The sequence below is a fragment of the Ascaphus truei genome, chromosome 1 (genome assembly GCF_040206685.1).
Source record: "Ascaphus truei isolate aAscTru1 chromosome 1, aAscTru1.hap1, whole genome shotgun sequence".
Taxonomy (NCBI): Eukaryota; Metazoa; Chordata; class Amphibia; order Anura; family Ascaphidae; genus Ascaphus; species Ascaphus truei.
Window position 1 is genome coordinate 341,224,503 of NC_134483.1, and position 26,774 is coordinate 341,251,276.

General features: G+C 47.5%; 1 protein-coding gene across 7 annotated transcripts in view; it reads right to left on the reverse strand.

Moving 5' to 3' along the window:
* Positions 1–18,009, reverse strand: part of ANKRD17 (ankyrin repeat domain 17) — a 133,130-nt gene extending 115,121 nt beyond the window's left edge. For all 7 annotated transcript variants that reach the window (XM_075608153.1, XM_075608143.1, XM_075608133.1 and 4 more), the window contains exon 1: positions 17,181–18,009. In XM_075608153.1, coding sequence (XP_075464268.1) covers positions 17,181–17,564 — 384 coding nt within the window. In that variant the 5' untranslated portion in view covers positions 17,565–18,009. The remainder of the gene's footprint in view (positions 1–17,180) is intronic.
* Positions 18,010–26,774: the final 8,765 nt, after the last annotated feature.

Below are 26,774 nucleotides of genomic sequence, written 5' to 3' on the forward strand. Positions count from 1 at the left end.
ACAAGCCAAATTACCAACCTTTCATTGTATCCCGGTTCCATTCATGTAGGATAACTACAGTATATAGGGGTGGATACATACACACACACACACACACACACGTGAGGCGGACAGGAGTGGCTGTAACGGCATCTGTTACACACAAACAAAGAGACGTGTTTTTTAGGGGTGGTCAAAAATATAAAATACTAAAATGTTAGGAGTCGGCGTTTCGTTAGGCGCAGGGAGCGCCTTTCCCCACCTGTCGTTGGCTTTGTGTCACTGTGTATATGTCAATGTCTGTGACACGCACACAGAGAAACATAGACACACTTATTTCAGCTATCAGGTGGTACTAGCTCCGCCCCCGGTCTCCTGCTCTCCTCACATCAGGTCAGTCATCACTGCGCACCGCACAGGGGGAGGGAATTTTAGGTGCCCATGATTTTTCCATCCTTGTAGTGTATGTATGTATGTATGTATACGAGTATTGCTATATATATATATATATATATATATATATATACACATACACACACTTATTTGGTACTAGGTGGCGGTAGATTTTTTTTGTTCGGCGAGTAGATTTTTTGGTGATTCGTCGACCACTGTGTGTGTGTGTGTGTGTGTATATATGTGTGTGTGTGTGTATATATGTGTGTGTGTGTGTGTGTGTGTGTGTGTGTGTGTGTGTGTGTGTGTGTGTGTGTGTGTGTGTGTGTGTGTGTGTGTGTGTGTGTGTGTGTGTGTGTGTGTGTGTGTGTGTGTGTGTGTGTGTGTGTGTGTATATGTGTGTGTGTGTGTGTGTGTGTGTGTGTGTGTGTGTGTGTGTGTGTGTATATATATATATATATATATATATACACATATATATATATATACATACATACATACATATATACATACACATATATATATATATATATATATATATATATATATATATATATATATATATATTTCCTGTAAGCCTTTCCTATTTTTATCATTAAATATTAAATGCAGACTGCATCCCAATTAATAATCCCTATAAATTAATGTTTTAAAGTCAGGTTAAATTATCTAACATTGTTTGCACAGTAGTCATATGTAAATATTACATTACAATATATATTTATATCTGCAAAATGCCAGACCAGGTTATGTTTATCCTCTAGGATGCCTTGGTAATATCAAAAGGACTTATTTACAACAAAAAAAGCAAATACTTCCCATATCCATGTATTTTCACCACTTTATTCAGATATTCAGAAATACATTAAAACATTCTCTTCCCACAAACAAAGTTAGAAGTTGCTGCCAAAATATTTTCGCAGCCCAATGAGAACAATTCTCTTACTTTAAGAAGCTCTTGAAATAGTAACTGTTGCTTTCAATGTGTGTTCCCTACAAAGAGGTTCCCAGTACTTGCTTAGTGCTGTCAAAGCTTCAATGAATTGTCCACATTCATGAACAACTGCTCTCAGTCCTTACTTTATATGCTGTCTGCACAGCTGATGGTATCGAATCTAGCAGTACTGGTCACCAACAAAACAGACCACTTTAACTGTGTAAAAGCTGCATATGTAGGTAGTAATGACAGCCACTTTACTGCAAATAAATTGACTGATCTATAACGGTCATAAATTTTCATTTTGAAAATGAGGAAAAGATCAAATGTTAAATATCAATTTTGCGATTCTTCTCCTTTACTCCTGTTGCGTCACCTCTTGCTGCTTCTGTTACCTAAAGACTAGCAAGCACCATATAAAGATTACCAATTAAGCATCTGATATTTTACTTTCTATACTCTCACTTAAAACCTTAGAGTATACAGCTTCTAATTACAAAAAAAACAGGTGCAAAAAAAAAAAAAATGTCTCAAGCAAACCAAAAACTATTCCCTCATCAGCTCAATTTCCTGGTTTTATTTCCCATAGTGCTCAAGAAGCAAAGATGTCAGCGCTTCAACAACTCACACGCAATTACACTCTGCAGATGCATGCTGGGACATACATTGCAACACCATTTTATTAAATGTAAGGTAAAGGTTTACTCTTAGTGATTGGGAGCACATTCAGCACGTTTGCAACACAAACTGGAGTGTACAAAAGACAAGGCAGAAGAAAATCCCGTTGGAAACAAATAAAACTAATTCAAATGCTTAAATTCTCATTTTTAATAAAAAGTAAAGCTATACATTATGCCATGGTTAAATCAGTAAAAAAAATCATTCAAATGTATACGTTTATTTTTAAAAGTAACTGATTATTTATTAAAACAATGCATATGCTCACTTTAAAAGTAGTGAGATGTGGCAAATAAAAAAAAATGTTTGGCTCCTGTATAAATATTTAATCTGAAAAAGGTGAAAATATGTTATCTATATAATCCGTGAAAAATCTGTAAACACGTTTTGTGAATTTCATTATCTATTAAATACTTAACGGCACACTGCGAAATCACCTACACTCGAAAGAAAACATATTTATATATTCACTTTAACCCTAAGTGGGACTGCCTCTCTTAACAGGGAAACAAGTTGCATCTCATAAAAAAAAATATTAAAAACGAACAAAACAAGTGCGACAAGTTAATAAACATTTCCTAATAGCTGCAGGTGGCTTTCCTTCTGGAGCATCTATTCATGCGATGCATTGAGCCTTCGCACAATTAGGAATAGTAAGTGAGTGGTACATTTTATTTTGGAATGCAAGAGCTGCAATGAGCCCACCAATTGGGCCCTTCAAACAGGGTGTGTGTATGCGTGTACGTGCATATATGTGCGCATGCGCGCGTGCATATATGTGCGCGTGCGTGCATATATGTGCGCGTGCGTGCATATGTGCATATATGCGTGCATATATGCGTGCATATGTGCGTGCATGTGTGCATATGCGTGCATATATGTGTGCGTGCATATATGTGTGCGTGCATATATGTGTGCGTGCATATATGTGTGCGTGCATATATGTGTGCGTGCATATATGTGTACGTGCGTGCGTGCATATGTGTGCGTGCGTGCATATGTGTGCGTGCGCGCGTATGTGTGCGTATGCATATATGTGCGCATGCATATATGTGTGTGCGTGTGTATGTATGTGTGTATGTGTATGTGTGTATATATGTGTGCGTGCATGTGTGCGTGCATATGTGTGCGTATACATGTATGTGTGCGTGTGCGTATGTGTGCATATGTGTGTGTGTGTGTGTGTGTGTGTGTGCGTGTGCATGTGCATGTCTTAAATCCTAATATATAATCTTTAGAAAAAATGGTTGTGCGGTGAGAACTGCTTTAATGCAATCAATGCGGTAGGAACAGAATCGTTAGAAAATGCTGATTTTGTGCATTAACACCCAACCAATTTCCATTTTTCTATTTCAAACTGGCGTTTAGGATTCTAATTTACCACTAAAATCTCAACTGACGGTCACAGCTCCAACAAGCAAGCACACATGTTCCTACGAGAAATGTACTAGAGTGTGGAATTTGATGATATTCTCTTGGGAAGGAGAATGGGATATTTTCTAATGATTCCTGCTTTATTTACACAAAATGGGATAGCAACCAAAGAAAATACAAGACAGCGTTGTCCCTCCGCACTCATCAGCAGATTCCAGAGCAGGAACGAATCTAAGGCCATGCTGAAAGAATAAACGTCTTCCATCTTTGGACAAGAGAAGCATCGGACAGTAACCCCAGTTCATGAGGAAACTGGGCTGGGGGTCCATATTAGGTAATTTCTGCACTAGCAACTTTCTAATTTGATTGACAAGCTTGAAATAATGTGGTGCTAAAAACCTGTTGGCAAATTTGGTTAAAACATGATCCCTGCCAAAGCTGCGCTTATAGTGCCCGCGACGACGACGCCACTCCAAAACAAATCAATTGACTCCGTCGCCAGCGCTTATAGTAAGCGCGACGTCTCCGTCGCGTCTGAAAATTTGGAAGCCGGGTCTATTTTATTTTTTAGAGACAGTCGCCACATGTGACCGTCTCTAAACTAATCAGAGACCGCGGCCCGCCCCCTTTGGTGACGTCGCTGGCTAGTTACAACTTTTTGCTGGTGGCGACGTCATCGGTCGCGTCGCCAGCACTATAAGCGCGGCCTAAGAAAGCGATAAAGATCATTCACACTTAAAGATACATAGTGAATGAAAAACAATACTTAAGACAAAAGTTAGTGAAAAATAAGTGATCAAACAAACTAATCTCAAAAAATAAAATACAAAGATACTGGAACACAGTGGGCCTATCCAGATGACCAACCGTGATACTAACTACAGGCATCTAACATCAAGTGGAGAGCTTATCCTTATCAACTGTTTATTCGTTTTTACCAGCATACAACAGGGCTCTTGATCTAGTTCTCCAAAAAGGCCAAATCAGCACACAAAATATTTTTTACACGAGTAAAGGGTCACAAGATTGAGATATAATTTTAGATACATTGAAAGACTTATTTATATTTCAACATTTTACAAGCATCTGTTCCATGTGAAATATTGCACTTAGCTGTCTAAGCAATTAGTATGAAAGTAGCAGTCTCGGGGTCACATGAAGGTTCTTAGTACGACGCTAGTTGAAGAGCTTTTGTATGACACTATTTTTTCTTATGCTTCCCATGCACCTAAAGACTTTCTAATTTGATTGTTTAAAGTACAATATCAATATAATATCAAACCTCAAAGCAATTATAGTTCCTACTTTTTTAATGCAATTATTTATTTTTAGCAATTGACACGTCACCACAAATTTCACGCTAAAGATACTAGTGACAAACTTTTTTTAAATGAAGAAAATTTATCCAATTAAAGCAGCATTTCATTTAAAATCCTACAGGTGTTTTTTTCTTTAAATAAATCAGTTATGTAGTGGCGATGCAGAGGCCCCGCGCTCTTCCCCAAAAGCATTTAAATTAAATGCCGGGGGATCGCGTGAGGCCCCTGCAACCTATTACTTACCTTGTCTTTGTCGGCGTCAGGACTCACGTCCATGGCAACGCGGCGTCAAATGACGTTGTGGGTGACGTGACATGACCCCGCGGTGTCATTTGACGCCACGCGAGGTAAGGGGGGGCGCGCACCACCGGAGCAGAAAAGGCAGAGGGGGCGCAGCAAAAGACGTTTGCGCGCCCCTATATTAGATTATATTCTCTGCATTTTTTTTTCCACTAATGAATTTTAATGTATTAAGCATCCTTGGGTCGCTATAGCAACTATTTAAGAGGGTACACTTCCTCTTTTGAAATAGGCAGACATATTGCATGACCTGGGAATCAGGATAAAGTCTCTGAATGTCTCTCCACTATATCATCCTGAATGGCTCTTCGCCAACTAAAACTTAATATGTCAAAGATTAAGTTCCTCATACTTCCTCCCAAGACTTACCCTACTGCCACCTTCTACATAACTGTTGGCAGCACTATCATACACCTAATATCACAAGCACGCTGCCTGGAGGCCACATTTGACTTCTCCCTCACATTCACAATGTAGCTAAAACCTGTTGTCTTTTCCTCCGCAACACTGAAAAGATTCGCCCTTTCCTTTTACTGCTAAAACCAACATGGGCCCTCATTTTCGCCCGTCTCGACTATTGTAACCTATTGTCTGGCCTTCCTGTCTGCCTCTCACCTGTCTCCCCTTCAATCTATCCTAAACAATGTCGCTAGATCCACTTTACTCTCTCCTAAATCTGTCTCAGCGTCACCCTTGCTGAAATCCCTCTCCTGGCTTCATATCAAATCCCGTATTACTTAAACAATTCTCCTCCTCACTTAAAGCTTTACACTCGTGCTCCTTCTTACATCTCAGCCCTAATTTCTCGCTATGCACCATCCCGACTCTTGTGTTCTGCTCAAGGATGTCTTCTCTCTACCCCCTTTGTATCTAAAGCCCTATGCTGCCTAAAACCTCTAACTCGCTGCCCCACACCTCTGGAATGCCCTTCCCCTCAATATCTGATATCAACCTTTAAGACCCATCTTAAAACTGATCTAGGACATTTGGTCGTGGTGGTTTGGCCACCACGAAAAAAACCCTAATCTTATTTATTTATAACCCCCAATACTAATGCTACCCCCTACCCTGAAAAATGTAACCCTTAACACCCTATTCTAACCGATAACACCCTTAAAATTAACTTACCTTACTGGAGAAGCAGCCGGCGGCTGAGCGTCCAGCAACGACGTAGCGGCTGAGGCGAAGGGTCCCTCTACGGACAAACGTCGGTGGAGACTTGGTCGCGCCGGAATGGGCGCAACCACGTCTGATTCTGTCTTAAAACTCACCTCTTTAACGAAGAATATGGGAGCTCCGCTGGCTGATGCTATACACCTCAGTCACTGACCTTGGCCCCTAGCAGACGCACTTACCAGAACACCTTCCTACTTACCACAGATTGTAAGCTCTTCTGACCATTGACTCCTTTTACTAATGTTACTTTAATGTCTGAAGCGATTACTCCCATTATGTGTTATATTATGTCATGTATATTACTGCTGTAAAGTGCAATGTAGTACATAGATAGGTATACACACACACACGATCTTCAATGATCGATCGCGGGAGAGCAAATCGACCAGCAGCTTAGATAATTGCATTGCCGTAAAGGCAAGAAACTGCTGCAGTTATTAAAACTAAAATCTGAAAGAGGAAATGTCCTTATGTACGCACAATGCTTTTGTCAGTCTTTCCTGAACAAATAGAGCAGGTTACACAAAGTTAATGCCAGTTCTTACAGATACATAATGACCACAACCCATTTACACTTGGCACATTCTTTTGAGTCTGTAGCAAGCAGAGCACAGAGTGAATGAGCAACCAATTCTACCCCCATGAAGAAACCATTAGGCCAGGCCTGCACAACACACGGCCCGTGGGCCCATTGTGTGGCCCGTGGCGGCTTTCCCTTTTCTCCCTCCTGATCCTGCTCTCCCCCCTCGCGAGCCCGCTTTCACCGCGCCCGGGAGCCCGCAAGCCCCGTCCTCCTCCCCCTAGAGCCTGCTCTCAGGACTGCACGCTCTATGCGTGTGACACTTCCTGTGCCCGCTGCTTGCGAGCATGCTCTCCTGCCTGCTCTGCCGCCGTGATGTGCAGGGGGGGAAGGTGAGGTGCAGGAGAGGGGAGGGAGGGGAAGGTGAGGTGCAGGGGAGGGGGGGAAGGATAGGTGCAGGAGGGGGGGGGGAGGTGAGGTGCAGGGGAGGGGGGGGGGAAGGTGAGGTGCAGGGGAGGGGGGGGGGAAGGTGAGGTGCAGGAGGGGGGGAGGTGAGGTGCAGGAGGGGGAGAGGTGAGGTGCAGGAGGGGGAGAGGTGAGGTGCAGGAGGGGGAGAGGTGAGGTGCAGGAGGGGGAGAGGTGAGGTGCAGGAGGTGGAGAGGTGAGGTGCAGGAGGGGGAGAGGTGAGGTGCAGGAGGGGGAGAGGTGAGGTGCAGGAGGGGGGGAGGTGAGGTGCAGGAGGGGGGGAGGTGAGGTGCAGGAGGGGAGAGGTGAGGTGCAGGAGGGGGGAGGTGAGGTGCAGGAGGGGGGAGGTGAGGTGCAGGAGGGGGGAGGTGAGGTGCAGGAGGGGGGAGGTGAGGTGCAGGAGGGGGGGAGGTGAGGTGCAGGAGGGGGGGAGGTGAGGTTCAAAAGGGGGGAGGTGAGGTTCAGGAGGGGGGAGGTGAGGTGCAGGAGGGGGGGAGGTGAGGTGCAGGAGGGGGGGAGGTGAGGTGCAGGGGGGTGAGGTGAGGTACAGGGGGTGAGGTGAGGTACAGGGGGGTGAGGTGAGGTACAGGGGGTGAGGTGTATTGGGGTGATGTAGGGTGCAGGGGGGTGATGTGAAATGAGGTGCAGGGGGAGTGAGGTGCGTGTGGTCTGCAGGGGGGTATTGTGTGTTATGTGGAGGGGGAGTATTGTGTATGGGTGAGGGGGAGAGATGGGGTGTGAGTCTCACAAAGGTTGATGATGAGGGGTGTAGGGGGAGATATATGAGGATGATGAGGGGTGCTGGGGGAGATATATGATGAGGGGTGCTGGGGGAGATATATGAGGATGAGGGGTGCTGGGGGAGATATATGAGGATGAGGGGTGCTGGGGGAGATAGGATGATGATGATTTTACCCGTGCGCCCAAATCTGTTTTCCTTCCTCGCTTTACAAGTTGTGCAGGCCTGCATTAGGCCATATTTTAATATTTCTTCCAACCAATAAACTTGCAGCTGTAGAAATAAATATATTGCTGTACGTTTCTTTAACCTATCTACAGCTGTATGTAGAGGATCTAGAAAATGGGAATATTCAAATAGTGGATTAAATACGTGTACAGCAATATGTCTACCATCAATTTAATAGCTTATTTCTACTATGTCACATGTATTACTGAAGTACAGCGCTATGTACATGGATGGCGCTATATAAAGATATACATACATGGCGTTTAATCTAAGTGAGTGACAATTTTTACACATTCCAGCTGCTACCAGTAAGAACTCCCCCCCCCCCCCCCCCAAAAATAAGCCGAACTAGTAAATTGACATATTATTTCATTACCTTTAGCTACTCCCCTGTGCGATAAGATGGTGCTGAAGAGAAAGTTGCACGGGCAAACTGTCACCCCCTCTAAAAGGGGCAGGGTGGGCTAGGGGTTTAGCAAACACTTGACTGAAAAGTATTCACCCCCATTCAGAGGCTGCGTGTAAATAAAGTCCTTATTCATTTCCTAAACTCTAAATGATGTATACTTTAATACAGGTGTGCGCAAACTTTCCCCAGTGCGCCCCCGTCTGCTCTCCCCTCCTCCTTACCTTGTCTTTGCGTCAAATGACACCATAACGTGACCATGCGGCGTTATTGGACCGAAGGTAAGGTAAGAAGCCTCACGCGATCCCCCCCGCATTTAATTTAAATGCCTTGCGGTAACAGCGAGGACGTCTGCAACCGCCGTGCCCCCTCCGCAACTCCCCCCCCCCCCCCCTGGAAAATCTTGCACTCCTCCTGGAGGGCGTGCCCCCAGTTTGCGCACCCCAGCTCTAATATATGCTATAGCGCTTCTTCCAGTGATGTGCATTAGCCTCCATTACCAAAGTAATAACATATCTTAACCCTTTCACTGCCAGAAAGGCCTATATCCTCTTTGTAGCCGTAAAAGGCTGTTGATGAGGCTGCCAGACTTCACAGGTTAATAATACCTTTAAACAGGGGAAATGGATTTCGGAAGAACATGTTACAGCAACAATAGGTGTTGTCTTAAAGCAGTAATTCCATCTGCTCATTTATTTAGGTTACCTGAACTGAGCAGATCGTGACGTCCCAATATCCAAGAACCCTCGGATACCGAGATGTGTACTTTTAAGGAGCTGGTTCTGCCAAACCTGCCTCAGAGGGACCCTGGACATCAGGGGACCTCTCCTGGTTCAGGCAAGTTAAACATCACTGAACTTTAGAACATTATCCCACGATGCAGAAAAATAGGTCATAGCAAAAGTGTGAAATCATAGTCCTGTAACTTTGTTAATCAACTCCTTAACCCATTGTATGTTTAATATAACATGTAAGCTACTTGAATCTGTGTTTAATTAAGAGATCTTAATGGAATTAAGGTACGTGCAATCAGTTCATTGTGTCAACTGCGATATAAATCAATTACCAAATTATTTTTGGTTAAAGCAGCAATCCCGACTGCTCGTTTTTTCCTTTCCTATTAGAAGTGGGTGGAGGTCCTCCAGAGATAAATTGCGCTATTTTTAGCTGTGATCCACCAGTTCCCAAGATGTTATCAGTGTAACTGGTGTTAAAAAAAAAAAATCCAGTAGAAACAAAATGGCCCCCAAATTCCATGGGTCCAGCGGGCCAATAAGAAGGAGCAACATCATTGCTCGTGTGTTTGTGGTTGTATCTACACAGGTGAACATCTCAAGAACTAGAGGGTCCCCAGAGCCGTAAAATAGCACCACTCTGTTCCAACACTGGTGGAGGCAATTCTGCCGAGATTGCCGCTTTAATATTTACCTCAAGAGAGTTCAGGACTAGAGCATTTTTCGATTTTTCAGAGACAGTAATCATGGATGAGTGGATGGCAAGTTCAGTGATGGAGTATTTCCTCATTGACACAGTAATGGACATTTGGAGGGTTCTCCCAATTGTGAACGTGAACACGGCCAACATAAAAAAAAAAAATCCTTAAAAAGGTTGAGTCCAAGAGCAGCTTTTTTTTTTTAATTGGATTGAAGCAAGGTGTCTAAGTTAATCTCAGCTTCAAGGACCCCCTGCTTCTTGAGATACTTACCTCTGTATAGGGTGCCAGTGTCTCTTCAGTTTAAATGTCCCAGTCATGCAGCCCATTAGGAAGCCACAGCGGATGACGTTCCTATTGGGGACATTTAAAGACGCCATTCCGAATGACGACATACGGAGACCAGTATCTCAGGAAGCAGGGGGCCCCAGAGTTGAAATCAGAGATTCAGCTCCGGAAACCACCTGCTTCAATCTTTTTGTTTTTAAAGATGTGCTTTGACTGCAATCCCACATAAAAGCATGTAAACAACCTCTCTTAAAATAATGTAACAGTTTACCCGGCTTCGCTAAACATACCCAACCATGGTAGCATAGATTTGGCTGCTTTAATTTTTTAGAAATGACAAATTACATGTCTTAGGCTGCGCTTATAGTGTCGGTGACAGCGAGTCAAAACAAATGCATTGAATCCGTTGCATGCGCTTATAGTAGGCGCGATCTAAATCTCTGTAGTCAGTAGAATTTGATTTTTACAGTGACGGTCTCACCATGTAAACCAATCAGATATTCTGATGCAGGGAGAGGGAGGATGTGTCTGTGTGTGTGAGTGCAGGGAGAGGGGGGGGGGTGTGTGCGTTTCTGTAATTGTGTGACGTCACTCTCCTTGTAGCAAGAGACGTCTTCAAAACTCAAATTACAACGTTCGCAAGGGCTATGGAGATGGGTGATGTCACCCGTAGCCGGAACTAAACGCAGCCTTAGGCTACGTCCATAGTGCGAGCGACGGCGCAAACAAAATGCAGCAGCTCTAAAGGGCCGGCCATAATGAGCGCGAACGCACGCAGAATTTTGAGCAGACAAAAAAAATTGGATCTTCTTACGTTTAGCCAATGAGGGTGAACCAGCCTCGTGACGCCTGCACCACCCTGTCGCGAGCGATTTGAGTCCACAGTTCACTCAGGCAACAGGCGGGCATGACGCCATGCGCTCCATCGCGCATGTGCCCACTATATCCAAGGCCTTAGGGGTCTCTGAATGGGGAATGATGTCAATTAAGTGTTTTATTTACCCTTATCTCACCTTGTCCTCATCATATAAACAATAAAGATAAGGGGATGGGAGACTGGCTGAACAAGCACTTCATGAATCACACAAAAGGAAATGAAACTCCTCCCAACTCCAAGCTTACTCCCGCGGACAACATGTACTTACTACGGGCTGCACAACGCCGCAGTCGCCGTAGCAAGTACTATAAACTCGGCCATAGGCCTCGGTCCCGCTGCGCTCGTTGGCGCGGGCGGCCATGTCGCGAGTTCCCCACCAGCAGGGGAATCCTCGCGAGCCGGTCCCGGTCTCCCCTGGCGGCACAGCTGACTACACGCTCTGGCGCGTCAGCCGCTAGGAGACACAAGAGAATGGTGTTTCCTAGCGTTGACGCGTCACGTGGTGTGGCTGTGAGCCAATGGGGAGGGGAGGCTTCGGGAGGAGAGGCTTCGGGGAGCGGTGTGGAGTGAAAGCAGGCGAGTGCCTGTCTGTGTGTGTGTCTGAGTGCGTGCCTGTCCGTGTGTGTATGTGTGTGCCCGAGTGCGCGCGTGTGTGTGTATGAGTGCGTGAGAGCGTGTATGTATGTATGTGTATGAGTGCCTGCGTGTGTGTGTTTAAAGTTACCCTCAGCAGCTCCAGCCCGAGTCCGTGGAGGGAGGGGGGGGGTAGAGTAGCGGGTCCCTCCGCTCAAGCCACGCCCCCCTCCCTGTCAAGCCTCCCACTCCCGCCCACCTCCCGCTCCCTACAGACCGCATATCGCGGTCTGTGTATGTCAGCGCACCGCCTGTCTGCAGTGCGGGTGCGCTGACTCTGGGAGCGGGGCCTTAGCCTTACAGTGAGCCAAGCTACTTAAAGTGAATCTTTTCCCCCATATTTGCATAGATAAAGTAGGAGACCTATTTGTTTTTCACAGCATGGAGCAGCAGGGGCAGCTTAAAAAAAAAATCACGAGTTAGGGGGTACAATTCTATGTAGTCGAATGAAACCATTTTCAGGTTGTAAAGAACTGCTTTCAGACAATATAGAATAAAGCCCTTAATATCAAACATGGTGAAGGGGCAGGGACCACTGATTAACATTGTGTTAAGCAAACACAAGTTTCTAGTTAATAGCATGAAATGTAGGTATTTTGCAGCAGAAGATGCCGGGAAATAACAGCCTCCACCAACATTATGAAACAGTATGAAACGCTGCTGGGAGATTTACTGGACACTCAGATTGCAGGCTGTGACAAAGCAGCAATCCTACCTGAACCAGTGGGTCCCACATAGCTCATTTATGGTCCTCCAACGTCCAGGGACTCCCCAGGCTCAGGAGCAGTGAGCACAGAGCAAATTAAGGAAACAATATGACCACAACGGTCAGTGCTCGCTCCGGTGTCCAATAGAAAAGTTGGAATGTCACTGGAAGACGAAGTCACAGCTCTCTTTTGGCGACGGTGACTCCCAAGTTTGTAGTCCACTGACATTTGTAGTTTTGTGCGTGTCAAAACTGGCCAAAAAAAAAAAAAAAACTACATATAGCACCGATATTGGAAGAGGTGCCCGGTGATGAGAATCAGAACAGAGGGAGTGGGGGGAAAGGTGGGGGAGATGGCGCACAGGCAGGATTGCCGCTTTAAACTATGCCACTTTACATGTAATAAATATTGCAGTGTAATATCTATTACAATTAAGATTTTATTACATCAATACAAATACATTTCAGTACTACTGACTTGTTAAACTGCTTCAGGGCACAATATGAATAATGGAAGAATAAAGCCCTTATTTTTATACCACAGAAAAGTAGAGTGAAGGGGAATATGGCTCTGAGCATAGCAAAAACTGAAAACCTAGTCAACAAGAAGTATTGTCTACTCTAGAGAACTACGAAAACAATCAAGGTCGAAACTGGATGTGCGTGTGCACTCATTTCGTCATGACATCGCAGCTATAAAACTAGGTAGAAAAAGTGATAGCTAGTCAGGTGGTTCTTTTTCCCGTACCATGTGTAATATGATAAAGTGAGGAAATACATACATTTTTATGTTTCAGCCAGAGTTTTGGTACAGAAATACAGGTCTCTCTCTGGCTCGAGACAATGTGCAAAAAGGGCACATGACAGCACGTCAAAGCCAAAACACACCTAATGTACAGTTCTCTGCACGTAAAGGTTGTGCATTGTAGCATATCACTTGGACATTAAAATATATGCTACTTCTCAATTGTTTCCATTAATGTGCCAGAGGGTTTCACCAAGACAGAACCTAGACAAGCTGCACTTAAACATTTCATTTATTTAATCTACATGTTCATCAAGTACATTTTCAAAATTATATTGTCGATCAATGCCCAATATTAAACAAATATCTTGTGACAGCAGTAATCGACTAATCAGGAGTGAGGAATAGATCAAGGACCTCAGTTTATGTGCAAAGTATCCAAATTGTATGTGGGGAGAGTTCCAACCAAGAACCAAATTCTGCATGGAAGTTACTGTCATAATGAAGACTAACAATCACCTCTACAGCTTCAAATCCGTGTCAGTAACCAAGTAAAGCTATGTTGCGGTGTGACAGTAAAGCTGCGCTTATAGTGACGGCGACAACCAAGTAGTGTCAAAACAAATGCATAGCCGCCGTCGCGTGCGCTTATAGTAAGCGCGACGCGGCGGCTTGGTCTGAAGTCATCTCAATTTGATTTTTCCAGCAACCGTAGCCTGACGTCGCCGGCACTATAAGCGTAGCCTAAGTCACTGAGAGTACGGGTGTCCATAGTAGACACGTGCCCCAGGAACACGCAGGATTTGGTTGGGACTCTGCCCGCATAAACCAAGGTCCTTGATCTATTCCTCACTCCCAATTACTGCTGTGACCTGAGAGTACTACACGAAATGGATGTCCAGTAAAACCTATTGCCAGTTCTATATACCATGTAAGTGTTTATCTGATACCGTGTTAGTGAGCTTGTCCAAGATCTTATTAAACTCTTTTTTGTACTTGATCACACTAAGGCGCGTGCGTTTCTCATTTGTTTTATAGAAATCTTCCTTGATGTGGTTAATGTTTGGAGAAGCAGACACTGACAACACTGCAGATTTTTCTATAAAGTTGGCATTTCATCACATTCTGATGAGCTGAAAGAAAAACTGTTAGTCCGTTTTATGCCACACAACCATATGCTTTATAATGACAATTTTTTACGGAAATAAAATTAAACATTTTACAATTTCTCTTTACCACCTGCAATAGACCATGGCGCCATATTTAAATGAACCCAGTTTTTTTTATTATTAATAGCATGGTGTGATCCACCTGAAAACAGTCAAATGTGCCTTGTATTTCATAATAGTCTATGATTTGCTTGGGTAGTGTAATATGTATGGGATAAGTGGCTCTGGGGAGAACCCTGCTGGCCAGTAAACTCCCAAAGACTCAGGCACATGCGGCATTTTATAACCGAAGTATAACAGAGGAAGATGTGAGTTCCACGTAACATAGGGACAACAATTTTTTTTTTAAAAATCAGTGTAACTTTGCAGTCATTTCATTTTTTTAACTTACTGATTCTACATATTTTCAGCGACAAGCCTGCTTTTCAAAAGCAGCGCTCGTGGAGGAGTTTCACTATTATTCTGAACTTATTCTGAACATGCCCGCACCACTTTGAAAGATATTTTTTAATTCTATCCCAACAGTAAGAGATGCAGCTGACATTCTACATATGATGCACACACCACATGCTTATTCTAACACAAATTAACCCAAGCAATAGGTTACTGTTACAGCATGGTCTGGCACATCTATGTACTGTAAGGTCCTAACAATTTACTGAGTTGCATACACATACAACGTGCATTAAGGAGTACAAACATTGTTAAAGTACAAAATGCCCATGCATGCAAATAGGGGGAGGGAAAAAAACAAAAAATACCAATGTTTCTGTCCCCAGTGAGACAACAATAAAAGTGTGAGCCTGTCTGAGCATGATGAAGATCCAATAGGGAAAGTAAACGTATTATAAACCACTTTCAGTTCAGTACAGTATAACACCTCCCCATACAGGTCTATTGTTTTGGATGGGCCATGCATTGGCAGTAATCACCACACTTTAGCACCTTCAATGCCAGACAGGCAGCACTTACAACCATATTTGCTACAATACAATTATCATTTAAATGTGCATACGCTTTGTTTTGAAGATACAACACTTATATTACCCTACATCAGATGGCAAACCATCTGAATGTGTGTCAAACAGGAGTAGTGAGATTTATTTACTAGTGGGAAAAGCTGCGCTTGATCTGGGTACATATTGCAATGATGAAGATCAATGTATTCTGATCCTAGTATCCTCACTGACATTTCAGCCTGAGCATGCCCGCCACAAATGTGTAACCACTGCGCGTGCACAACGGAAAATAGCCTTAAGTTATACCCAAGTATGGGAAAAGTAACGTGTCCTTGTATCAAGTGAAGTGAAACAAACATTACACAAAAATTGGTTAACAATTGAACAAATGGAATAAATGAATAAGTGATAATAGAACGTGAATAAAAGATGCAAAACAATAATATATAGTCCATGAATAAATATAGAATCTAATGCGATAAGGGCAGCGACAGATAACGCAGCTACCGAGGGGATGAAAAACATCTGAGACTGAGTCCCCTGTGCCGCTGACTGCACTCATGCTTGAGCGGTGACATCCCCAATTCTCCAAGCATGAGCAACGGCGTCCTGTCTATTTCGCAAGCGCGCACGGTGTGGGGGGGGGGGGGGGTTGCAGGCAAACTGAGCGCGGCTCAAAGTCAAATTTTTTTTGTTTATACAAGCGTGGGTGAGTGTTCGTGCCCGCGCACACCGCGTGAGCGGGGACATAAAAATTGAAATTGCCAGAAGCAACCTCGTCAAGCACCGCACGGTCAGCGGCACAGGGGACTCGGCCTAAGGAAGATCTAGAAATAGAAGAGGGAAGCGCGTGCCACGTAACCCAGTATAACATTTAAGGTGGTAATTAAAAAAAAAAATCGTAAATAGATCAATTCACAAATATAGTAAGGAATGGCGCTTTTGGGAGATAAAATCTCATGATGTACAACAGATGTCAGTCCTCTCACGATATAACCAACGCTAATGTCGCCCAGCCACGATACTCAAGGCAGATTATGATAAATGTGGATGCAGTGGCCCACAGCAGGAGAAGATGCACCAGCAACTAATTGCTAGTAAAACACTGTAGCGAACAATGCAAACAGTGGCAAAGTTCCTCTGAGTTCAATAACTGTGATGACGTACACGCAGTAAGCAAAACGCTCCTACGCATTTCTTCACGGTCCACGTAACTTCATCAGGTGTACGTCATTGCACTAGTGAGAGTTACTGAACTCAGTGAAACTTTGCCACATTGGTGTTTTACTAGTAAGTGGTTGCCGGTCTTTCTCCTCCTGCTGTGGAGCACCAAATCCATATTTATTATCTGACTGGGTGAGAAATTGCTTCTCGGTCATTGTGGCTGATCCAGCTGGACAACGCGAGCATCGGTTATACCGTGAGATTTTCTCGCTAAAAAAAGGCTCAGTTACTATGTTTGAGTATCTATTTAAGAGGTTTAATAACCACATTAAATGTTATACTGGATTACGCTATGTGGCACGCACTTCCCTCTCACTCACGTAATAGGATTCACTTGGCTGGGTGCGTCCTTTGTCCATAGCACAGAAAAGTCCAAATCACAGACACGGTAACTTTTAAAGATGACCAATATTTGTATTGCGCTGTGTGGACCAAACGGTCCATTTCCTTAATAAAATTATCTTTCATGTTTAAGAGGGACAGTGAATACCTGTGATTTGTGTGTGTGTATATATATATATATATATATATACATACGAGGAATAGATACATAGATAGCTGCAACTTCCCCACTATGCTGCAGATCCCCTGCCTAACCCGATCACACCCAGCCCGCTGCGGCCCCCTGCTCACCTCGGACACCTCCTCCTCCTCTTCCTCCTCCTCCTGGCTGCTGTCGCTGGTCTTGTCGGTGTCGCTGCTGCTGCTGGCCGTGCGGCTGCTCCGGCTCCTCTTCTGCCTGCGGCTGGCGCTGGGCGGCCGTGCCCCGGTGGGGGAGGCCGCGGTGCTTCCCTGGTGCCTCCGCCGCTGCTGCCGCTGTTGCTTCTTCTTCAGCAGCAGGTCGCACATCCTCACCAGGCCTCTCGCGGACTTGCTCAGCTCCGCCGGCGCGTGACTCGGCTCGTGGCTGACCTGCGCCGGGCTCTCCCCTTCCTCCTCCTCGTCGTCTTCGTCGTCGTCTCTCGCCGCCGGCTGCTGCTGCTCTTGTGGTGGTGGCGGCGGCTCCATCATCATCATCCCTCCCTGTCCTCTCTCGCAGACACCACGGAACCTCTGCCGTGCGCAGCCACTAACGCCGGATCTCGCGAGGGCCTGTGACGTCACCGAGGGCGACCGAAAGCCGCAGCTACCCGCGCGCGAGCCTGTGACCGGGGAGGATCTGCACGAGCGTGCGCGAGCCTGTGACCGGGGAGGATCTGCACGAGCGTGCGCGAGCCTGACCGGGGGAGGATCTACACGAGCGCGCGCGGGCGCTCTCCCTCAGCCAGAAGGTGTGATGATGATGAGTTTTTTTTTTCCCCCTCTTAAATCTGCCTTTGTTATTTTAAAACTGTTTTTTATTATTATTATTTCGTTATTCTCGTTCCCCCGGTTTCCTTGGCGGGGATGGAGTGACAGGCAGCGGCCGCTGTGTCCTGGATGTTCAGCTTCTTCCTTTTCCCGTGAGATGTCCCTGCGCGCGCAGCTGTGTCCCCGCCCCCTTGTACGGCCTGGCGCGCGGAAGACGTCACATAGCGGTGATTCCTCCCTCCCTCTCTCCCACCCGCTGGCCCCTCCCAGTGGCTTCTCGCGTACTCGCCAAGTGCAAGGGAGGGGGGTCGTGCGCGCGGCCGCCTGCTTTCAGGGGTCAAGTGAGGAGAAAACTGCTGTGTGTCTTCTGGCTCCTCCGTGCTGCGTAGGAAACAAACTGCTCTCAGAATGGCGCTTAAACCAAAAATAAGTGCAGGTTTTGTAATAAGAGAGTGCCCGGTGATACGAGAGATTATTTAAAGTGAAATTCGTGATAAGTACAAGTGCAATGTAATCACAATAAATGTGTAATAAATCATAAGTGATAGCTGTTGGTGCAGCTTAAACCCTTAGTGGATTTCTTTTTCAATCTGTATGTATTCTTTGTGAAGCGCTGAGTACACTTTTGGCGCTATATAAATAAAGACATACACTACAATCCTGTGTTTGCAGTTTTCCAGGTCTTGGGGAGCACAGGTGTATATGAAAAATACATGTAGCCCTGATTGGTTTTTGGGCTATAGGTCTGCTCTCCTGGCAGTAAAGCCTAGTAAGGGTAGGTTGCCAGGAGTAATCATGGATTTTCCCCACTGTCAGGGAAGGTAGTTTAATCAGGCCTTGTGTCCAATCAGAGGCACAGGGTTGGTTCCTACTGGACTGGTACTTAAGGCACTGCATTGTCTGTATTTAGGCAGTCTGCCTCTACCGTGAGAGAGGCTGGTTTACCCAAACTAAGCTGTCAGGGCTCTGGTAGTTTGAGGCCCTCTCTTAGGGGAGCGAAGGGAAACTGTTACCTCCTATTCCTCCAGGGGATAAGGGAAGAGCAAGGACCGCTCCTGGTGCCCTTTGGCTGGGAGTGGATCCAGGGACATCCTGAGGTTGGATACCCTTCCAACTGCTGCCAAATACAGAAAGACAAATAAAGAATCCTGAGTTTTATTATACCTCTTTCCTGAGAGTGAAGTCTATTGGGAGGAGGGGGAACGAGATTCTTCTGCAGAGACCTGGGGGCTGCACGAGATGGAGGCGCTGCACCTGTAAGTACTATTCGGGCAAGACTCCAGAAGCCTGTCCTGTCATTCCCCTACAACACCATGCGGAAAGCCCAGGGCCCCTTGTTACCAGCAGGTTTGCACCACACTATGCCATGTAACCAGAGCGAGTTTCCCAGAGAGAGGCCCAATGTGAGATTGGGCGGGGGAAACAGGGTTACATACAAAAACACACAATAGTGCAACATGTTTGTGGCAGTGTAGAGACTGTCTTTTGAATCCAACAGGTGGTGTACTAACATTCCCCTTTCTTTTGTACATATCCCAAATCAGTGGCAATGATGTATGGTTCTGTACGTCTTGATGTAGGGTGACCTCCGTGAATAAGGTAAAAGAGCAATAGTGCAGACTGATATAAAATTTTATTGATAAATGAGTAAAAATTATACACTCAGATAGTAAAAAGCATTATGAGCATAAACGAGTGCACGCTGGGATCCCTGGCGTTTTCAACACTCCTCTCCTCAGCGGTGCTTGCGTCTCTCGTATCGGCTCCCGCACTTCCGGGTTGGATACCCGGATGATGAGCAGGAGAACAAGCAGCACTGTGTAAGTGTCCTACACAGTGATTCACAGTGATTTCACTCAGCGCGTTTCACTGGCTTGCAACACACGCCTTTGGGCAATAAGATAAATCCCTTTCATAATACAGTGCAAATACAAGTATGGGTACTCTGCATGTGTAACTAAAAAGTATCGGTACTCTCTGTTTGTAATAAAAAGTATTGACGCCCCCCGTCATGGCTGTGCACACCCGCCCGTGCCTCTGCTGCTAACAGACTGCAGATCGCAGTTTTCAGCTGTGCACGCACCGCTAGAATGCCTGGCACGCGTGCAGCAGCCTCCAGCGGGACCTGGACTCTCCCCCCCTCTCTTCTCCCCTTACACTATTCCCCTCTCTTATCCCCTTCCACTCTCCCCCCTCTCTCCTCCCCTTCCACTCTCCCTCTCTTCTCCCCTTCCATTCCCCCTCACCCTCTCCCCATCTCTCTTGCCAGCTTACTCACCCCCTTTCTCTTGCCTCCTTACACTCTCCCCTTCTCTCTTACCCCCTTCCACTCCCTCTCTTCCACCCTTACACTCTCTCCCTTTCTTCCATCTTACACTCTCCCACTTACACTCTCCCCACTCTTCTCCCCTTACACTCTGCCCTTTGTCCGCGTCCCTACTGCATGATACGGCGCAAGCTCCGTAGCTCGCGCTGAAACAAACACTTGGATGCCAATGCATATGCGAATAGTGCGCCCGTGCACATGCGCTACAGGAAGAGTGGCGCTTCGCAATACAAACAAGTTTGTATTTCAAACGCGATGCTGGATCACGGAGGAGCACGTAAGCTAGCGCTTTCCACTATGGACTCGGCCTTACACTCTCCCCCTCTCTCACCCCCTCTGTCTTTTCCCCCTACACTCTTCAACCCCCTTACACTCTCCCCCCTCTCTCTTACACCGATGTGCAGCTCCCTCCTCCTGTCAGCCGGAAGTTGAACGCGACTTCCGGCACAGACAGGAGCAGGGAGAGGAAGGATCACAGTAACCGTGCTGCTGTTGAGCTGGGTAGCCACCGAGTCACATCTGCGTGGAGTGCTGCTGAGCCTGGGAAAGCTGGAAGAATTGTCCCAGGTCTCCCCCCTGGCAGCGGCGGAACCCCTGAGGGGTGGGTTCCATGGAACCCCGGATTGAAAATGACTGGTCTAAAAGCTGCATTGACGGGTTTGCAGCTCTCCCAGGTTTAGTACTACAGTCTTGCTCTGGGTCCTTAGGCCATGATTATAACTAAAACCGCTGGCTGCTCATAAACAACATACAAAAAAAACAATGTACACATACCTGTAGCACCGTGCGCGCCGCTTGAACCTGCAGGGCGGCAGACTCCTGAAGAGATTTTCAAAATAGTTTCTGGCATGCAACGGCCGCATCATGTGAGTGGTTCAGCCAATGAGGGTGAACCACTCACGGCCACGCCTCCCTGTCTCTGCTTCTCTTCTCTCCCCTGTATGTTCAAGATGCCGCTTGGCAGCAGCGTGAGGGGGACGTCACCAGATCGCTCTGCCGGCATCTGGTACAATCAAGGTCATAATTGTTGAACAGGAGCATTGGTGCGGGGAGTTGTTGAGGAATGGAGGAGGGCCCACCTGCACATGGCACAATTCAGCGTGGTCTGCCAGAGGAAGGGGCCCAGCCGGCCAACCCAAAAGCAGGAACAAGTGTCTGTGACGGTGAGGGGTAACCAGGCTCAATAATAAAGGTTAAGCCCACTTGGTTACCCTTGATCTGTGTGTGAAGGTCCTAGAGTGTCAGCTCTTGGACCTGTCTGTCGTATATGCATCACTGAGACTGTGTTTAAATTATGCGGCAATACAGTATTTTTGTGTTTTTACCTTTCCAGAAGTGCTGGCCAGAGGAGCTTGTGTGGCTGTGAGTTTTAGGGTGGGTTTTGCGGAGAAACTTCTTTCAGATTGTGGCTATGTAGCGGAGATCCCAGTTATGGGATACCCCAAAGATGTACCCAGAGATTCTCGGGCACATTGAAGCACAGTGCTCCGGCAAAATCCTACCCTGGAAACGTTCTTGCTACTCACCGCCAGGGTTCCCTGCTTCAGCACAAACAGGAAAGGTAAAAAGTGCATTGGGGATCAAGGTATCCCCAGAATGGTCCTGGGATTCCCAGCATAAGGTGACATGCCCAGTTCATGCCCCAGTCACCCTGAACCTGGTACAGGGGTTCAGGGGGTACTCCAGCTAGGTAATAAAGCTGTGTGGTTTTTATTTGTGTATGAAGCTAAAGTCAGAGTTTTGCAGTGTGCCAGGGATAAGGCTGGTAAGAGTAGGGAACATATATTCTTATTCTATCCCTGACACCAGAGCAGAAGACTTAGACATGTTTAAACACAAGACACAGAGTCAAAGTATATTTTATTAAAGGTTTATTTGATAAATGTAAATGTGACTGGGATTTCCAAGTCTGTGGTTCCTAGAGACTAGGTGGCTACCCAGCTTGGCACCACTGAGTCTGCTCGGGACCCGGAGTTGAAAGCCTCAGGGATGCCAAGGTGTTAGCACAGGAGTAGTACTGTAGTTATCTGAGTATCCCCATCCTGGGCTAACAAAGGGTTATCCGGTGACCATTTGCACTTCTCCAGACTCTGCGGAGCCTGGACAGTGGGTGGGATCGATATGCTTAGAGGCAGAGGTGCCAGGTTGGCACATGCTCCTTAGCAGAATCAAAATCGGTACCCACACGGCTTCAGCAAACTGGAAAATCGGTGATAGGCTGGCAGGAGAATTCCCACGCTCTGATTGGTTGTAGTGGTTTCTGAATGTGAATCCAAAACATATAAGGAACTTTGCAGCCAATCAGGACCTCAGATTCCAAGCTCCAAACCATCAGCGGCAAATTCAAGTTACGAAAAAGATGCTCTGTGAGAAATAGACGCGAGCCGGTTTCAGAGATTTTTACTCAAGACATTTTCTAAGTCCCGTTTTTCGGGGACGTAGCGGTCGCGGCTGGTATTGTATGCCGAATTGCGTTCCAGGACTTTTGTGAGTACCTCCCGGTCATTGGAATTTCGTTCCAAGGAACATTTATTTTGTTAGCCCCGTTCCCAGTAAGTGTGTTTTCAGTGCAAATTGTGTTACATTGTGTGTATGTCTAATGGTGGAATAAATTACAATTTATTTTATTGCTTTGTCTTGCTCAATCAAATGATCCCGGTATAAAAGGTGTTAATAAATCTGGTCTCCTGTGACAGTGTATGCAACTTCCAGAATCGAACGGGCCCCGACACTTGCTCCTGCTTTTGTAGTTTGTGATACTTTTTGAGGGACTGGTTTTAAGATTCTTCACAGATTAAATGATAAGGTACAGAGCATTAAAAACTTTGAAGAATTTTTCTATAATGTAGCATAAAACCGACAATAAAGATATGATTAACAAAATATCCTGTGCTTTGAGTATACAATACATGCTCATGAACTTTATACATAGAGTTGTACAGGTGTCAGCAGCACCGAACACAGCTTAGCTACACCATGCCGTGTAAATGTGTAAAATGGCCCATACAGTACATATATATTCACGCACAAAAATCTGATATTTATTTATTTATAAAATATTTTACCAGGAAGTAATACATTGAGAGTTACCTCTCGTTTTCAAGTATGTCCTGGGCACAGAGTTAAGACAAATAATACATGGTTACAAATACAGTTACATAAATGAACAGGGTATACATTATATACAAGACATTGCATGCACCGTTAAAGAAAATATATGTTACTAGCTGAGAGCCCCGGCGTTGCCCGGGATGTTTGTGGTGTGGGTGTGGCATTTGGGTGGGGAGTGGTCCACACGGCCCATGTGTGGTGGTAGTGCTGCTGTGGCTGTACTGATGGTGATTGTATCGGTGTGCTGATTTGGGAGGGTTTGGTGCTGATGTGGGTGTGCCGATGGGGGAGGTGCAAAGGTGGCGATGTGTGGGTGCTGATGGGGGCTGAGAATGGCGGGGAGCCGAGAATGCCAGTGTGCTGGGGGGGCATGGGATACCGGTGTGCTGATGTGGTGGTGCTGGGGATAGTGTGTGTGTGTATACATGTTTGTGTGTATACATTGTATGTGTGTGTGTGTGTATGTGTACATGTGTGTGTGTGTATACATGTGTGTGTATGTATACATGTGTGTATGTATACATTGTGTGTATACAACATGTTTGTGTGTGTATACACGTGTGTATACACGTGTGTATACACATGTGTGCGTGTATACACATGTGTGTGTGTATACATGTGTGTGTGTGTGTATACATGTGTGTGTATACACATGTGTGTGTGTGTATGTGTGTGTATACATGTGTGTGTATACATGTGTGTGTATACCTGTGTGTATACCTGTGTGTGTATACCTGTGTGTGTGTATACCTGTGTGTATGTCTCCATGTGTGAGTATACGTACGTGTCTACGTATACATGTGTGTGTGTGTGTGTCTACGTGTGTGTGTGTGTCTACGTGTGTGTGTGTGTCTACGTGTGTGTGTGTATACGTGTGTGTGTGTGTGTGTGTGTGTGTGTCTACGTGTGTGTGTGTGTGTGTGTGTGTGTGTGTCTACGTGTGTGTGTGTGTGTGTCTACGTGTGTGTGTGTGTCTACGTGTGTGTGTGTGTGTGTGTGTGTGTCCCTGTGTGTCCTTTGGCCCGTCACTCCGCCTCAGGCCAATGAGAGGTGTGCGGGGGCGGGCCAAGGGACCAATAAGGTGGGAAGGGGGGGAGGAGGTGGGAAGGGGGGGGGGAGGAGGTGGGAAGGGGGGGGAGGAGGTGGGAAGGGGGGGGGGAGGAGGTGGCAAGGGGAGGGGGAGGAGGTGAGGAGGGGGGAAGGTGGTAAGGGGGGGAGGGGAAGGGGGGGAGGGGAAGGGGGGAGGGGGGGGAAGGGGGGAGGGGGGGGAAGGGGAGGGGGGAGGGGGGGAGGGGAAGGGTGGGAAGGGGGGGAGGAGGGGAAGGGGGGGAGGGGGGGGAGGAGGGGAAGGGGGGGAGGGGGGGGAAGGGGGGGAAGGAGGGGAGGGGGGGGAGGGGGGGAGGGGGAGGGGGGAGGGGGAGGGGGGAGGGGGCGAGGGGAAGGGGGGGAGGGGAAGGGGGGGGAGGGGAAGGGGGAGGGGGAAGGGGGGAGGGGGAAGGGGGGGGAGGTGGTGGGGAGGAAGGGGGAAGGGGGGAAGGGGGGGAGGTGGTGGGGGGGAAGGGGAAGGGGGGGAGGTGGTGGGGAGGAGGGGGGAAGGGGGGAGGGGGGAGGTGGTGGGAAGGGGGGGGGAGGTGGTGGGAAGGGGGGAGTTGGTGGGGAGGAGGGGGGAAGGGGGGGAGGTGGTGGGGAGGAGGGGGGAAGTGGTGGGAAGGGGGGGAGGTGGTGGGAAGGAGGTGGTGGGAAGGGGGGGGGAAGGGGGGGAGGTGTTGGGAAGGGGGGGAGGTGGTGGGAAGGGGGGGAGGTGGAGGGGAGGTGAAGGGGGTGGGGGTGGAGGGTAGGTGAAGGGGGTGGGGGGTGGAGGGGAGGTAAAGGGGGGGTGGAGGGGAGGTGAAGGGGGGGTGGAGGGGAGGTGAAGGGGGGGGTGGAGGGGAGGTGAAGGGGGGGGTGGAGGAGAGGTGAAGGGGGTGGTGGAGGGGAGGTGAAGGGGGGGTGGAGGGGAGGTGAAGGGGAGGTGAGGGGTGGGTGAGGGGAGGTGAAGGGGGGTGAGGGGAGGTGAAGGCCGCTCACTCACCCGTCCGGCCGCTCCCTCAGCCGTCCGGCCGCTCCCTCACCCGTCCGGCCGCTCCCTCACCCGTCCGGCCGCTCCCTCAGCCGTCCGGCCGCTCCCTCAGCCGTCCGGCAGCTCGCACGTGGATCTGAGGCGGGAGGCAGCTTGTTGTGGCCGCTCCCCCGCTGTGTCCCGGGCGCTCGCTCCTCCGCTGACTGTAGCGGCGCCGGGGGGGGGGAGGGGGTGGAGGGGAGGTGAAGGGGGGTGAGGGGAGGGTGAGGGGAGGTGAAGGGGGTGAGGGTTGGGTGAAGGGGGGTGAGGGGAGGTGAAGGCCGCTCACTCACCCGTCCGGAAGGTCCCACGTGGATCAGAGGCGGGAGGCAGCTTGTTGTGGGCGCTCCCCTGCTGTGTCCCGGGGGCTCGCTCGCTCCCCCGCTGACTGTAGCGGCGCCGGGGGGGGTGGGGGGGGGCTAAAAGCGCGGGAAACAGGGAGACACGGGAGAGGAGGAGGTGCGCGCGGGTGTGGAGGCTGATGTTCGGGGAGGAAGAGGCGGAGGCTCCGGGACCGGTGGGTATGTGAGCCCCACCCCCCGGGTTATACATGCTGCTAATGTACACCCCCCCCTACTGTGTGTGTGTGTGTGTGTGTGTGTGTGTGTGTGTGTGTGTGTGTGTGTCCCTGTGTGTGTCCCTGTGTGTGTGTGTGTGTGTCCCTGTGTGTGTGTGTTCCTGTGTGTGTGTGTCCCTGTGTCTGTGTGTGTGTGTCCCTGTGTGTGTGTGTGTCCCTGTGTGTGTCCCTGTGTGTGTCCCTGTGTGTGTGTGTTTGTGTCCCTGTGTCCTTTGGCCCGTCACTCCGCCTCAGGCCAATGAGAGGTGTGCGGGGGCGGGCCAAGGGACCAATCAGATTTCCCCTAGGGACACCGGACATCCAGGCAGGCAGGCAGGCATGCATGCATGCATGCATACAGTGCTTTCACTAATATAGTATAAGATGGGCGTATGTAACAGTTACAGACCAGATTAAAATGTGAGACAGCCTTAGATTTGAAAGAACTTAAACTGGTGGTGGATGTGAGAGTCTCTGGTAGGTTGTTCCAGTTTTGGGGTGCACGGTAAGAGAAGGAGGAACAGCCGGATACTTTGTTGAGCCTTGGGACCATGAACAGTCTTTTGGAGTCAGATCTCAGATGATAGGTGCTGCATGTGGTAGGGGTGAGGAGCTTGTTCAGGTAGCTGGGTAGCTTGCCCATAAATAATTTAAAGGCAAGACAGGAAAGGTGAACTTTGCGCCTAGACTCTAGTGATGACCAATCTAGTTCTTTGAGCATTTCGCAGTGATGTGTGTTGTAGTTGCATTGGAGAACAAAACGACAAATTGAATTGTAGAGGGTGTCAAGTTTGCTAAGGTGGGTTTGAGGTGCCGTGCCATATACTATGTCTCCATAGTCAATAA